Source organism: Mustela nivalis (genome assembly GCF_964662115.1).
Source record: "Mustela nivalis genome assembly, chromosome: 8".
Classification (NCBI taxonomy): domain Eukaryota; kingdom Metazoa; phylum Chordata; class Mammalia; order Carnivora; family Mustelidae; genus Mustela; species Mustela nivalis.
Window position 1 is genome coordinate 40,479,099 of NC_139027.1, and position 14,692 is coordinate 40,493,790.

General features: G+C 48.0%; 1 protein-coding gene and 1 long non-coding RNA gene across 2 annotated transcripts; both read right to left on the reverse strand.

The window, feature by feature from the left end:
- Positions 1-800: 800 nt before the first annotated feature.
- Positions 801-8,412, reverse strand: LOC309871088. Its single transcript, XR_014315024.1, has 3 exons — positions 7,839-8,412; positions 5,171-5,859; positions 801-992 (listed from the first exon to the last, which is right to left on the reverse strand). It is a non-coding gene; the product is annotated as an uncharacterized lncRNA (long non-coding RNA).
- Positions 8,413-8,888: 476 nt separating this feature from the next.
- On the reverse strand, positions 8,889-9,952 carry TMSB10 (thymosin beta 10). The gene is made up of 3 exons (XM_082745775.1): positions 9,832-9,952; positions 9,441-9,555; positions 8,889-9,176 (listed from the first exon to the last, which is right to left on the reverse strand). Exons 2-3 carry the CDS (start codon positions 9,538-9,540, stop codon positions 9,142-9,144), a joined length of 135 nt encoding a protein of 44 aa, XP_082601901.1. The 5' UTR covers positions 9,541-9,555; positions 9,832-9,952; the 3' UTR covers positions 8,889-9,141.
- Between the last annotated feature and the right edge of the window lie 4,740 nt (positions 9,953-14,692).

Consider the following 14,692-nt stretch of genomic DNA (forward strand, 5'->3'; position numbering starts at 1 on the left):
TAAACCAAACTGTGTCCTGGCCAGTGTGATTGGGTCAGGGAGGGGCACCTGACCTAATTCTGGCAGGTGAAACTTAGGTCCAGGCTTGTGTCTGAAGGGGATGAAGAGAGATTCTCTCATCTCTGCTGTTCTCACACCCTGGGAGAATGTAGTCTTCGAGCTGTCGCAGCTGTCTTATCACCATGAGTGGGGAGGCCCGCCCAAGGAGGAGAATGCGGAACTGAAAGATGGAGAGAGAGAAATCAGGTCCCTGTGACATCATCCATCTGACTACCTCCATCAGCCACCCCTGAAGCAAAACCTACTCCCTGGATCTCTTGCTTACATGAGTAAATAAATCCTTTTTTTGCTTACGACAGGTCGGCTACGAATTTTTAAATCAAAAAACCAAAGAATTCACATGGTAGAAGTCTGTACTCTACAGATTTTTTCCCCCCCGAAGAACAAGCCAGATCAAATAACCTGGCATCTGAGTAGCAGGAAGCAAAGTAAGGGACAGCTTCGCATGAGGTAACATTTGGACAAAAACAGTGACTCAAAGAACAGGTTCTTTTTAGCTACTAATGTCTCTGATGAAGATCTTAGGTCTGCGATGATGCAAGACTGGGAGCTTTTTTTTGGGGCAGAATTGCCTTCCTAGAGAACAGGATTTCTCCACAATGTAGAAAAATTCTTAGCTGTGGGTGGGTGCTTGACAAATGTAGATAGCATTCACGGAGCTAATATTTTTTTTATCTTTTTTTTTAAATTTATAATTTTTTATAAACATATTTTTATCCCCAGGGGTACAGGTCTGTGAATCGACAGGTTGTTTTTAATCTTCTAATTAATAGCCAAGTCCTCTGATCTTACTGACTTCTATGAAACACATCAATATAACATTACAGAGATGACATGAATGCTGTGGACATTCAGAATAAATGCTGAAAACTGCCAGGACTGAGTAAACAGGGCCATCTCTTCATCTTAAGGGCTCAGTCTTCTGAATTTCACTGGAGAGAGAAGAATTAAGCTTGGTACCCATTTAGCTTTTAACAGAATACAGTATCCCATGATCCTATATTTTGTCGTTAATCCAGGCTACCTATCTTACCTGTGAACGAATGAGGTCCAGGAGAATTGACTTTGTTTATGCTGAGCGACTACCTAGCTGGGGACCCGGTACTTAGCAGCAGATGCTTAATAAGCTGTGGTTGACTAAGTAGAGAAAGCAACAGTTTATTGAACAGCAAGAGCTTCTCCACTGTGGCTGTCCCTACCTAAGTGTGTTGACTCTGGCCGGCCCTGCTGCTTTTTTCCACCCCGAGCTTCCATCCAGCCTCCCACCAGGGGCAGCTTCCCGGGTTTAGTCCGTGATGACTTGCAGAATCACCTTGCCCTTCCCCAGGCTCAGTGCCAGAGACACCCACTTCATCATGGCCTCATTTTATTGTCTCTCTGTACAATGTGTTGGCCATAAAACTAATTTATGATCCTGACTCGGGGACTGTAGACTCTCTCTCCAAAGCAGTACGGTGTCTCCCAGGGTGCTTTCTGGGAAGTACCCTGCTTATCAAGTTCCCGTCTAGAACCTGAGACACACAAAGTCACACAGACCAGTGAAAGTTTCTGTTTGTCTGTCAGAGTACAACTTCTGTAATTGCCCTCATCATCTGAAGTCTTACTAGTTCTCCTTTTGCAAAGATCCAATTGCTACATTTTTTTTTTAAAGATTTTTTACTCATTTATCTAACGAGGGAGAGAGAGATAGCGAGACAAGGGGAGTGTGAGGAGAGGCAGGCTTCCTGCTGGGAAGGGACCTTAACCGAAGGCATGTCAGCCGCCAAGGAGCCCCATTTTCAGAAGGCAGCAAGCTGATGGTTAAACTCTTGACAGCTTAAAATTCACAATATTTACACCACAGAAATCAGCAAATGCTATGAATCAGCTCTTATCTACCTCCACCCTGACTGACAGTTGGTGGGTAAACACTGACCAGCATCCCACCGTGGATGAACCGGCCTTCCCCTAACTTCGGTCCTCATTACTTCTTGCCTGGACAATGACAATATCCTCACAACCAGCATCTCTGCACCCAGACTTCCTACTGCAGATGATCATTGTAGAGACTCCTGAATGAAAGTCAGGAAACCTAAATACAGATTTCTTTTTTTTTTTTTTAAAGATTTTATTTATTTGACAGACAAGGATCACAAGTAGGCAGAGAAACAAGCAGAGAGAGAGCAGAAGGGAAGCAGTCTCCCCACCGAGCAGAGAGCCCAATGTGGGGCCCGATCCCAGGACCCTGAGACCAGGACCTGAGTGGAAGGCAGAGGCCTCAACCCACTGAGCCACCCAGGCACCCCCTAAATACAGATTTCTTAAGTATAGAAACATGTACTTCACATAACAAAATATTTGAAGATAAGGCACTTTCAAGAAACCTCAGCATCTCAAGAGCTCATTACATACACAGATTCTTTTTATTTTTCCACGTTGCCACCTCTATGTGTTGCATTTCCCTTCACGGCTTCAAGAGAACTGTCATGGTTCGAGAGGGCATCACATCCTCACACAAGGGCCTGTAATGCTTTTTCTTATGTCCTTCTCAAGGAGCAATTTGGTCTTCCTAGAAATCCCACAGCAGGCTTTCTCGTGGGTCTCCTTGACCAGAATTATATCTATTCTTTTTTTTTTTTTTAAGATTTTATTTATTTATTTGGCAGAGAGAGACACAGCGAGAGAGGAAACACAAGCAGGGGGAGTGGGAGAGGGAGAAGCAGGCTTTCTACTGAGCAGGGAGCCTGATGTGAGGCTGCATCCCAGGACCCTGGGCTTATGACCTGAGCTGAAGGCAGCCACTCAACGGACTAAGCCACTCAGGTGCCCCTCAACCCACATCTATTCTTCTTCTTTTTTTTAATCCGTATCTATTCTTAAGTCAATCATTGTAAGGGTAATAATAAAATTACCACAATTGGGTCAGACCGCTAATTTCCAACCATTCAGAACCAACTTCTCCTTTTGCATCAAATATTTTATAACACTCCTTCCCGAAGTGGAAATTAAAGATAATATAATCTACGCTCACACCTACTTTCAAAACAATATCAATACAGGCCCTTATTGGAATATAAAGGTGAAATAAAGAGAGTTTACAAAAAATTATATATGTACATTTAATCTATATGGTGAATTGTATTATCATGACTCCCAGTTATTCCCTGCCTTCCCTGTAACAGAATTATACATACCAACCCACTAGCTGGGTTGGGTATGCCTGGTCGTGGTGCCTCACTCAAATGATATCAGGCTTGGGGTGCCTGGGTGGCTCAGTCATCAAGCGTCTGCCTTTGGCTCAGGTCATGATGATGTCAGGCTTGCTTTATGATTTGCTTTGGTCAATGGAATGTGAATGGAAGGGCCCTATCCAGAAGACCTTGAAAAGCCATTGTATGACTCTGCATTCCTCTTTTTTTTTTTCTTCAGAGATAGTGACAGCTCAGTGGTAGAGCATTTGATGGCAGAGATAGTGACAGAGATAGTGAGAGACAGCAGGAGGAGGGAGGAGTGGGAGAAGCAGGCTCCCCGCTGAGCAGGAAGCCCTATGTGAGGCTCCATCCGGGGAGCCTGGGATCGTGACCTGAGGCAAGTGCTTAACCAACTGAGTCACCCAGGCGCCCCCTATGTGACTTTTTAAAAAGACTCTTCGTTGTTGTATGACATGCATATGGAAAAATGCACAGGTCACAAGTATACAGCTTGAAAAAATAAAAAATTTAAAAACGAGTGTACAGCTTGATGAACCTTTACCAACTGAACACATCCTAGTGCCTAGGATAGTCATTACCTGTCCTAACTTCTCACAGCATGTATAGGTTTTGCCTACTTTTGAACTCTGTCTAAATGGTCTTGGAAATGAATTACTGAACATTTGTATTGATGAAATCTCTCATTACAATTACGTGAATCCAGCAAAACTGAATCCTGCACCAATTCAGTATACATTGCATTTTCCAGGAATACAACTAGTCTGTAAATGTAAACTGAGGGATGCTCGTTTTGTGTTTTAACTCCGAGCTTTCCCAAGCGTTCGTGGCACTGACTGTGATATTTTTCTTGGCTTCTGAAATGTTGACACAATGCAATTGTATCAGTGCTCATTGGAAGCTGCTGGATTCATGGGTAGGCTGTGTGTAGGTCCAAACAAGCATCAAGTACAGACTGTTTCTTTAGCGGTAGGATATCACTGTGCCATATTGTATTCTCCCTCTCCCTCTGCTGCTCTGTGTGTCAAATAAATAAAAAAAATCTTAAAAAAAAAAAAAAGTCATGTAGGGCACAGCACAAATCTTTGATGTGTGGAATTGTCCCGTGCCTTGCCGGATGTCTACTATTTTTGACTCCCTCCCCTTTCTTCTTAAAAAAAAAAAAAAAAAAAAGATTTTATTTAAGACAGAGAGAGCACAAGCAGAGGAAGCTGCACACAGAGGGAGAAGCAGGCTCCTCGCTGAGCAAGGAGTCTAGTGTGGGACTCGATCCCAGGACCCTGAGATCATGACCTAAGCCAAAGGCAGACACTCAACCAACTGAGCCACCCAGATGTCCCTATTCCTGACCCCTTCCTAGGAACTGTCTGTAGTGTTCCCTAATCATTATGATAGCAAAATGCAACCAAACATCCCCAGAAATTTCTATAATGCTCAACCCCTAAGTGCCTTATATTTATACTAATCAAACTTTGCTCCTGGGGCTGGCCCCTTAACGCTTGTCACCTGCTTCAGATATAAATAAAACTGGGCTGCAATAGGGCACTTGGGCGGCCCAGTTGCTTGGGCGTCTGCCTTCAGCTCAGGTCATGATCCCAGGGTCCTGGGATCGAGCCCCAGGGCAGGCTTCCTGCTCAGCGGGAAGCCTGCTTCTCCCTCTGCCACTCCCTCCTGCTGTACTCTCCTGCACTCTCTCTGTCAAATAAATAAATCTTAAAAAAAAAAAAAAAAAAAAAATTGGGCTGCCATGTGCCCGGAAAGGAAGGATAGGTTGTGGTGCTGATGGTGGCTGGTTAGATAACCATCCATGTCGGTCACAACATCCTTCACATACTATCAAATACATCTCAGATCACTTTGTCTCAGCCTCTCCAAACTGTAAAGGCTCTCAACTGTCTATGGGAATAAAACACTCAAAGTACCTTTCTAGGCTAATTGTGAGGCTTCTGTTTTCACCGAACGGCTCCCTCTGCCTCCATGGAACAGGACATCACTGTGCATCACTCCACTCTCACTCCTCAAGCTCTTCAAATGCTTCTTTTCTCACGAAGCAGCCTCCTGCCCAGAGTGTCCACTCCTTCGCACACCCTCTCTCGAGTATTTCCTTCATTCTGCCTTTTGTACAGTTGGCTGGCTCCCGTCTTGTTGCACTTCTGCTGGCCTCGTCCAGTGATAGACCCCCGCTGGTTGCTCAGAAAGGCATGCTGAATTAAACTGAATCAGAACACAGTCTCTGTATTTCGCTGACATCAGCAGTCCAGTACCTAAAATCTTCTGGGCTCTGTCCATGCCCAGTAGCATGGATAATAAGTCCGTCGTGGGGCCTGGGACAGGCGAGCCTTTAGCGTAGCCAAGATGGAGTAGTTGAGGCCAGGTGATATTTCAGCTATAATTCAGTAAGTATTTATTGAGCATGAATTATGTGCTGGCTTCAATTAATAAGTATCCTTCCCCATTCAGTCTAGCCACGTAGAGCTTTGTGTGTCCAGGTACCAACAGAGAGGTACAGATAGGAGCTCAGAGGAGAAAGAGAACGTCTTTGGCTGGGAAATCCAGGAGGGCTAATCAGAGAAAGTGATTGGCATGGCCTCTTAGGATGGCTAATACGTGACTAATTAGAAAAGAGACAAAGTAAGGGAAATAGTCAAGGAAGCTTGTTTATATAATTTTCAGCTCTTCTCTGAATTAAAACTATATGGCCTTAAAATCTGGGAATCCTTAGCTTCTCATAGGATTAAAAAAACTGGGGCACCTGGGTGGCTCAGTCAGTTAAGCAGCTGCCTTAGGCTCAGGTCATGATCCCAGGGTTCTGGGATGGAGTCCATCATCAGGCTCTCTGCTCAGCTGGGAACCTGCTTCTCCCTCTCTCCCTGCCTGTCACTTTGCCTGCATGTGCTCTCTCTCTCTCTGTCAAATAAATAAAATCTTAAAAGAAAAAAATCTTCTCATTATAGCTTCAGAGCAAGCCTCATTGGATTGGACTAGTAATTGGTTCCTGAATTGTCAGAAAGGAGGGAGTGGGTACAAACCCGCAATTCACTATAATTCTCCCAAGGGTATCAGTATTCACAGGTGGCAAGGCATAGAAATGAGAGGACAAGAGGGCCTGGGGTGCCTCAGTGCTCTCTGATACCCCACCTTCCGATTCTGGGGCTGAACCTCCTGTGATGACCCCGATCTCAGGGGATCCCTCACTGGGAGAGAGGTGGGGCCTAGGAAGGCGGGCCTTTCTGCCAATACCTGGCCTTTTTGATCTTAACATTCAGGTCCTAGGATGTCTAGCTGTGTGCACCAGTGTGCAGCTGGGGAGCTGACATGGGTCGGGGAAGGCAGCGTGGCGTTATAAGCGGATTCTGTGTTTAAGACTTCTGAAACCGGAAGTGACCTCCCTCTCCTATTTGCATTTCCTTTCCCCACCTCGCTGTGGCCCCATCTCATCAGCTCAGTGTCTTGGGGTGGAAAAGCAAAACTGCCCTAAGGCTCCTCTTGATTTGTGTCTTAAATTCTTCGGAAGAGCAAGGCAGTCACCAGCACCACCCCGCTTAAGAATCCTTGAGAAGTGGAAGGATTTCTTGGGGAGGGGGTGGGAAAGTCATGGGAATCTTCTGAGAGTAAGGGCGCCCTGGGAAACGGGGTTCTGGAACTGCTCTCCAGGGGGAGTTCGCTGGGGTCCGGGAGTCTATGGGACCTAAAGGAAGGGCGAATGCGATTTGTGTCCCAGATGGGGCCCCAGAGAGGCCTTAGGTGTGGCTCCCCAGACAGGATTCTTTGTGCCCCTGAGAGCTCATGGAGCTCCAGAGGTGGAAGGTGCGGGTGGGGGGGGGGCGGCGGAAGGAGCTGCGTTTTAGCAACCAACCTTGTCAAGTACTTCAAATCGGCCTCCTCCGTTTCCTGCCTTCTCACACCCATCTCCCCGCTGCTTGCTCACTCCACTCCCGCTTCTTGTTCTTCCTCAGATGGCCTAGCACACTCTTCTTAAGGCCCCTGCATTTGTGTTCCCCTTTCTGGAACCTCTTGTCTTATCCAGAGGCCTCCCTTGACTGCCCTGTTGAAAACTGCAATGGCGCTTCCCCTCCCTCTCTTGTCCCAGCACACTCCTCCCCCACCCAGCCTTTTCCGTCAGAGCCCTTTTCACCAGCAGACCTAGTGTGTTCCTGTCGGAAGGCAGCAGAGATTTCTTCTGTTCCCTTTTCTTTAACCTCCCAACAATAGACCCAATGGGGTCAATTATGCTCAAGCAGTAAAGGCTCATGAAATCTCATGAAACATTTGACACTACAGATGTTCCAAATCTTGGGTTATGGAATCCCCAAAAGCACAACCTTGGTCCCAAAATCTGGCTCCAGTCCTCACTGGCTATGTGACTTTGGCAAATCCCTAGTCTCTTTGACCTTAGCTTCCCCATCTGTAAAATGGGTAATTACTGTTTTAATAGGGTTTCTGAGAACTAAAAATCCCAACGGAATGCGTGGCTCACAGCAGCCTGTAAAGGTTAGCATCCCTCACAGGGAGGTGGGGGATGGCCCTAATGTGTTTCTCTTCCTTATCCCACCACCCCGATGACCCCACCCCCACCCCAGGTACACTTACCCTCCGCAGCACAGGTCTCTCTGTTAAGTCACTCCTTTGTGCAAAATGGGCATTGGCTCCCTCAACCTAGGTATCCCTGCTCTGGTCTGCTGTGGCTGCCTGTCTCACCCACCAGAATTTTAAGTTCCCCTGTACAGGGATCACACCTCATTTAAATTACTTGCCCTCACCCAATGTCCAGCCCCTTATGGTCACACAAAAATGTGGGACTAATCACTAAACCAGGTGTTCTCACCTCTTTTTAGCAGAAAACCACCCCAGGAATCATAAGCCAGTTTTTCTTTTGTTTCAGAATGCCCTACAGCTTCCCCACCTCCTATCCACTACTCCTCAGGGTTGGTTCCCCTCTTCTCAGGGGTCTAAAGGGTGTGACCCTATTTGGCTCAGCTGCTAGCCCCAGCCCTCCCTCCACACACCCACCCCTCTTACTGCTCCCAGCACTGGAGGCTGCTCAGCCCAGTACTCCCTCTAACGGCTGGCTTTTGTAGAAGATTCTGCACTAGGGCTGAAAGACAAAAAGCTAGGCTGTCCCCCTCCACCCCCACACTCCTCCAGCTCTGATGTTCCCGCTGTGGTTTCCCCTGGATCCGGCCTTTGTTTTCCTTTTTTAAGTTCCAAGAAAGCCTCCAGGAGACTTTTGTGACCTCACCCAATTCTCAACATTCCGTATTTAGTCTCTTACCCCTTTCTTCTCAGTCTTTGAAACACCGCTCTCTTATCGGGTGTAAATCGGAACTATGAGGCCAGAGAAATAGACTGTAAAAAGCTGATTAAAAACAAATCTTGCTCCCCTGAAAAAGCGTCTTTCCGAGGAGCTTCCAGGAATGACAAAGTGAGGTCACATTTTACATGGGTAAGCAAGAGCTCAGCAACAAATACCCACAAAATCTCATGGAGAAGCAGGTAAAATCAGAATTATAAATGGTCCCTCCGAACCCGCCGTTCGGGGACCCCCTCCCGCTCTGCCGCAGCACTGTCTCCAGCGCGTGGGCCTTTGCTGCAGCGACACTGCCCACGCGTTCCCAACTAAGACTCAGACCACGCCAGCCGTGCCACGAGGTGTGTTTTATTTTCATGAAACATACAAATAATTTGCTATAATATCCCAGGGCAAACCGGAGAATTTGGCAGTCCGATTGGGGGGGGGTCCCCTCAGAGACCCTCAGGCCGGTGGCGTCGGCACGGAGTGCCTGGGTTCACAGTGCAGCTTGTCGCTCGTGTCCATCTTGCAGGTGGCTCTTCTTCCTCCACATCACGACTGGGGTGTCTCGAGGATGACGGGGGCGGGGAATCCTCCGGGTTCTTAGGAAATTTCACTCCGCTTCTCCTGCTCAATGGCTGTAGGGAGCAGGAAGCAGACACCGGAGGATGAGGACACCTTGCAACCCCCCCGCAGCCGAGGGACCCACGAGGTCTGGGTCTTGAGGCGGCGGCTTGGGGCTGGAGAGACACGCGCTTCGTGGAACGGAAAAGGGGCCGGGGCCGCCGGGATCCGGCGCCTCGGTCAGATAGGGGGTGGGGGTGGGTTCTAGGAAAAGGCGGAGTGGGGAGGGCTGGGCTGGGCTGGGGGGCACGCGGACCTGGAGCCGGGGGTGCACTCACTCTCTTTGGTCGGCAGGGTGTTCTTCTCCTGCGTCTCCGTTTTCTTCAGCTTGGCCTTATCGAAGCTGGCGATTTCCCCCATGTCCGGCTTGTCTGCCATTTTCTTAAAGCGATCCTAGTGGGTAAAGCAGGGCGGTTGGCCTGCGGCCGGGGCCAGCGTCCCCTCCGCCTCTCTGCCGACGCCTCTCGACGTGGCACTCGGCCGGGGCGTTCCCTGCACCCGCAGGCCGAGGATCTGGGCGCGTCCCGCACCCCTCTCCTAGCCCCAGGGCGTGGCCCAGCGGCCGGGCGTCCCGTCGGGGAAGGGCGCCTGTTGCGGCGGCCGCGCCCGGGCCAGGGACACCTGCTCCGACCCCACCCGGATAGGGCCCCCGCCCTAGGTAGCGCTCACCGTGCAGTTCCTCTCCGAGCCCAGCGCCTGGTACTCCCACTCGCGTTGCTGCAGCAAGAGACAAAAGAGCGGCGCCCGCCCCTCGCCTTATATACGCCGCGCCCCGCCCCGCCCCTCGCCCGCCGCAGCGGGGGCGGTGCTGGAAGGCGATGGGCGGGGGCGGCGCGGGCCGCTCGCTTCCCCGCCGCGCCCTCCGCTGGGCTGCCTCGGGGGCTGGGCGCGGCTCTTCCTGTGCCCCGGGAGTGGGTGGGGGGGCCCAGCCCCCTTTCCCCCCCGCCTCCAGCTCGCCGCGACCCTGCAGTGGAGACGGCACTGGCCGTTGGGCGCGGAGCCCTCTCTTAGAGTTTGGGGCAGCGCTCCTCTCCCGGGGAATCTGGCGCTCTCCAGAATGGGCGTGGGGGCCGGCGGGGAAGGGGTATGTGGCGTGTCTGTGTAGTTGTAGGTGTGGATGAATGTGCGGCCTGGCGCGCGTGTTCTGCAGTAATCCCTGCTCGCAAGACCCCCCCCCCCCCCCAATCCCTGTGCATTTCCCACGTCTCAGGCTTTTGCTTCCCCTCTCTAACTCCCCAACTCCCCTTTTCCTCTCTTCGGGAAGGCTGAGCCCTTCGTAGTCTCGCACGCACTGAAAGAATCCTAGCCGAGGCTTCCTGGTGATGAAGGGACAGGGGAAACCGATTTCCTCTGCTCTTTGCTCAGATCGGGGCTGGTTGCCTTCTCGTCGTCTGCTTTACTGAGCTGGGCGGCTCTTGCAGGAGCGGTGGCGGGTGTTCTTAAATCCTGGTTACAAGCATTGTCTGAAAGGCGGTGGTTGGAGCCAACAGTCAAAGAAGACTCTCCTCACAGGGCTCGAGGAACACTGTGTCCAAGGGTGTGGTTTTCCTCCTTGAAGTTAACCTTGAAGATATCCCGTGATATCTATTCAAAGATCTGCCAAACTTGAGCTTGAAAGTACCTAGACAGGGGCACCTGGGTAGCTCAGTGGGTTAAAGCCTCTTGCCTTCAACTTAGGTCATGATCAAGCCCCACATCGGGCTCTCTGCACTGCAGAGAGCCTGCTTCCTCCTCTCTGCCTGCCTCTCTGCCTCCTTGTGATCTCTGTCTGTCAAATAAAGAAATAAAATCTTAAAAAAAAAAAAAGTACCTAGACATCCTGAGACATCTGCTCTTAGGAAGGTCTCACTGACACTTGATTCCTTTTCAGATGCAATGCCAAGCATTATTTCGGTATTACCTTACAGGGCCCCACCTTTGGCCTGAGCATTTGTCCCAGTTGGGACCCATGGTGAACTCCAATTCCAACTTTTATTTTGGAAACAAAGGAATCCATTTCTTCTAGAGACAGCTATAATACACATTTCAAACACATTAAGCATACAGGATTCCTAAACAAAGGTGCTTAAGGAGACTTGCAGGCATTCCTTACTCAGTTTTGCTGCCCATCTCTAAGAAAGTGGGTTGCCTCTTTGGCATTTGTTACTTAAGAACACTTGTCAAATCTATTAGTCTCATCCAATCCCATGGGTAGTGTTTTTAAAACATCTGCATATCCTTTGACAGTTCTCCCACCATTTCTTTTCTTTTTAAAGATTATATTTATTTTAAAGATTTTATTTATTTATTTGACAGACTGCGAGAGGGAACACAAGCAGGGGGAGTGGGAGAGGGAGAAGCAAACTCCCCGCTGTGCAGGGAGCCTGATGCAGGGCTCCATCCCAGGACCCCAGGATCATGACCTAGGCTGAAGGCAGACGCTTAACGATTGAGCCACCCAGGTGCCCCAAAGATTTAATTAATTAATTTATTTATTTGAGAGAGAGAGAGAGAGAAAGCACAAGCAGTAGGGGAGGGACAGAGGAAGAGGGAGAAGCAGACTTCCTGCTGAGGAGGGAACCTAGCTGCCCTGGGTTCATGACCTGAGCCAAAGGCAGAAGCTTAACCAACTGAGCCACCCAGGTGCCCTTCTTGAGTATAGATTGTCCTCAATGACTTTCTTCTAGTAAATGAAATATGGCAGAAGGTTATGCTTTCCAATTTATGAGGTTATGACATAAAAAAGGCCACAGGGCTCCGCCTGACTTTCTCTCAGGATGCCTTTGCACTCTGAAAAACCAAGCACCAACAAGGAAAGGCTACTTGTAGGCATTCTAGCAACAGTCTCAGCTGAGGTCTGAGCCCACAGCCAGCATTAGCCAGTAAACAGGCAAACAGATGAGACTTGAACTGCACCGGCTAATGCTGGGAAGAGCAAATACAAGTTGTCCCTAGCCAAGGTACAGGTTCACAAGCAGAATAAACCTGTAGTTGTTTTAAATCACTAGGTTTGAGAATGTTTTGTTATGCAGCAGCACCGTGAAGTGGAAAAGTCATAACTTAGTGGTGCCAGTCTCAGGACCCATTTGGGGTTTTTTCCTAAGTATCTTCTGCAATACACAAATACTTCTTTTCAATAAACATTTATCAAATATCCATGAAGTATCTGGCAGTGTCCTTCGGCTGTGGCAGATATAAAGATGAGGAGACTCCTGAGTTACAGGGCTAGTGTGGTAAATGAATTACTGTAAGTCCATCAACAAACTCATGCTCATGCCTTGCATTTACTTATGACTTGGGTGCCATTTATGTCTGAACATTTCAGCCTGCTGCTTGGAGCAGATTATATACTGTTAACAGATGGTATTGAGAGAGCTGAACCACTCAACCCCAATTACATTTCCATTTTCTTTGTTGAGAAGGATGCTTTAGAAAATGTCGAGCTAATAAGAGGAAGCTAACGGACTCTCCATGATCATCAACTGCAGGGTGAGGAGGTGAAGGGAGGCGATTGGTGGAGGGGAGGACACCTTTGGAGATTTGTGTCTTACAGAGGAGATGACAATATGTGAGGCAACATTCCTCAGGCCTGTTCCATGTGGTATTTTTTTTTTTTTTTTAAATTGGGGACTTGGATGGAGATGAAGATAGAATGCTAATTATATTAGAAAGGGTGTAACTCTGTAAACACTAAGGCAAGCTGGATCCAGCGGAGAAGCTGGACAAACTATGGTGAGATTGGACCTGATGGGGGCAGATGTGGGTCTGCTTGATCTGACCACAAACCCTACAGGTACCCACAGATGTGATGAACATGATGACATCTCAAGAGGAGGTGAATTTGGTGGCTACGTGAATAAGAGGAAAGAGTTCAGTCCAAGTTTCCCTCGACTGTAAGGAAGACATTCACTTCGCTTCATGGTTTTCGCCCTTGCCGAAGTGCCCATGTGACATGCATCTTAGTCTAGATGCTCACGTTGTGCACCCTCTTAATTTCATTTAGAAAGTTGCGTAAGTGTCCTCTCCTCAGAGAACCCTCCTTGACCATCCACAGAGAGTAACACCCTTGTCTTTCTCTCAAATTTTACCTTATTTCATCTTTCTTCATAGAATCCGTCCCCACCAAATGTGTTTTATATTCCTTTCTTTGTTTATTGTCTCTCACCCTGCACTAGGAAATGGAAGACCTCATCTGTCTGGTTTACCACGATATCCCAGCACCACCATAAGTGGTTAATCAATATTCTTTGAACAATGCATAATTTCGTTTTAAAGATATATTTATTTATTTGGAAGAAAGAGAGGGTGGGGAGGGGCAGAGCAAGAGGGAGAGAGAAATCCCAAGCAGATTGCTTGCTGAGCATAAGTCTGACATGGGTCTCAATCTCACAACCCTGAGGTCACAACCTGAGCCAAAACTGAGAGTCAGATGCTTGACCAACTGTGCCACCAAGACACTCTAGTAAATAAAATTCTTAGTCAAAATGAAATAAGCTATTCTGGGATAGGTGATGAGTTCTCTGTCATTGGAAGCTTTCAATGAGAAGTAGATAACCAGGTATGTGGACTATTACAGAAATAGTTCATACCTTGGATACCTTGGATGGGAGTAGGCTTACAGGTGAGCAAATCTATTTCTCCCCGGATGACCTTTCTGGTCCTTTTCTTGCTGTTACTTGAGTTGTGAAAAAGCCTCCTTTTGAGGATCAGTTTTGCCAGCCTGAGGATAGCTGTGTGACTCTCAGACAAAAGAAGTATGGGAAACAAGGAAATCAGGCTGTGAACTCTGTATTCGCCATGCCATCAAAACCCTAGTTCTCTTTGTAGGTCATGGAATTTTATGACTTGTCCGAAGTAAAATTGTGAAGAACGGAAAGCAGGCCTTTGAGGCTCAGTCTCATTGATGATTGTTCTGCTCTATAAATGTGTGGAGGAAAACCCCTTATTTAAGCCTTGGCAGCTGCTCAGCTTGTCCAAGTGGCTAATGGCCACAGTGTGAGTGGGACTGTTCTTGCTCTGGTTTTCATCTCTTGCTAGAATAGCACTAATCATGGCGACTAACATTATGGAGTGGCTGTTGTTCTCCAGGCCCTGTGCAGAGGACTTCTGTGGGTATTATCTCACAGAATCCTCACAAAGGCAGTGTGAAATGGCACTATTTCGATAATTTCTGCTTTACAGCATAGGCTCTGAGACTTGGTCAAGGTCACACCGCAGGTAATTGGTGTTGTTGAAATTTGAAGCCGGGTTTACATTTTTCATTAAATTTTAACATGGAACGATTTCCACATTAAGATCTCTGTCTTCTCATGGCAGCATTGTGATTAGCAGCTGCACCCCTGAAATAGGCCATTTTCTCTTCACTTTATTGGATTCTCTACCACTCCCTAATGTCTTCCCAGCATGGAAACCGGGGGGCAGTTGTCATTTCTTCTATCTGGACTGGTGTTTTTTTTTTATAGTAGAGAAATATTTCTTGTGTCCGGGCCTCTCTCTGTGCAAGGCAACTTTTTTTATTTAATGTAGAATCTAATTTATTTTTTAATTAATT

Excerpts from the sequence above, each read along its gene's own strand:
- TMSB10 (XM_082745775.1), bottom strand. The coding sequence starts at position 9,540 with ATGGCAGACAAGCCGGACATGGGGGAAATCGCCAGCTTCGATAAGGCC. Across the intron at positions 9,177-9,440 it reads CACCCTGCCGACCAAAGAGA|CCATTGAGCAGGAGAAGCGG; the intron begins GTGAGTGCACCC and ends TGCTCCCTACAG.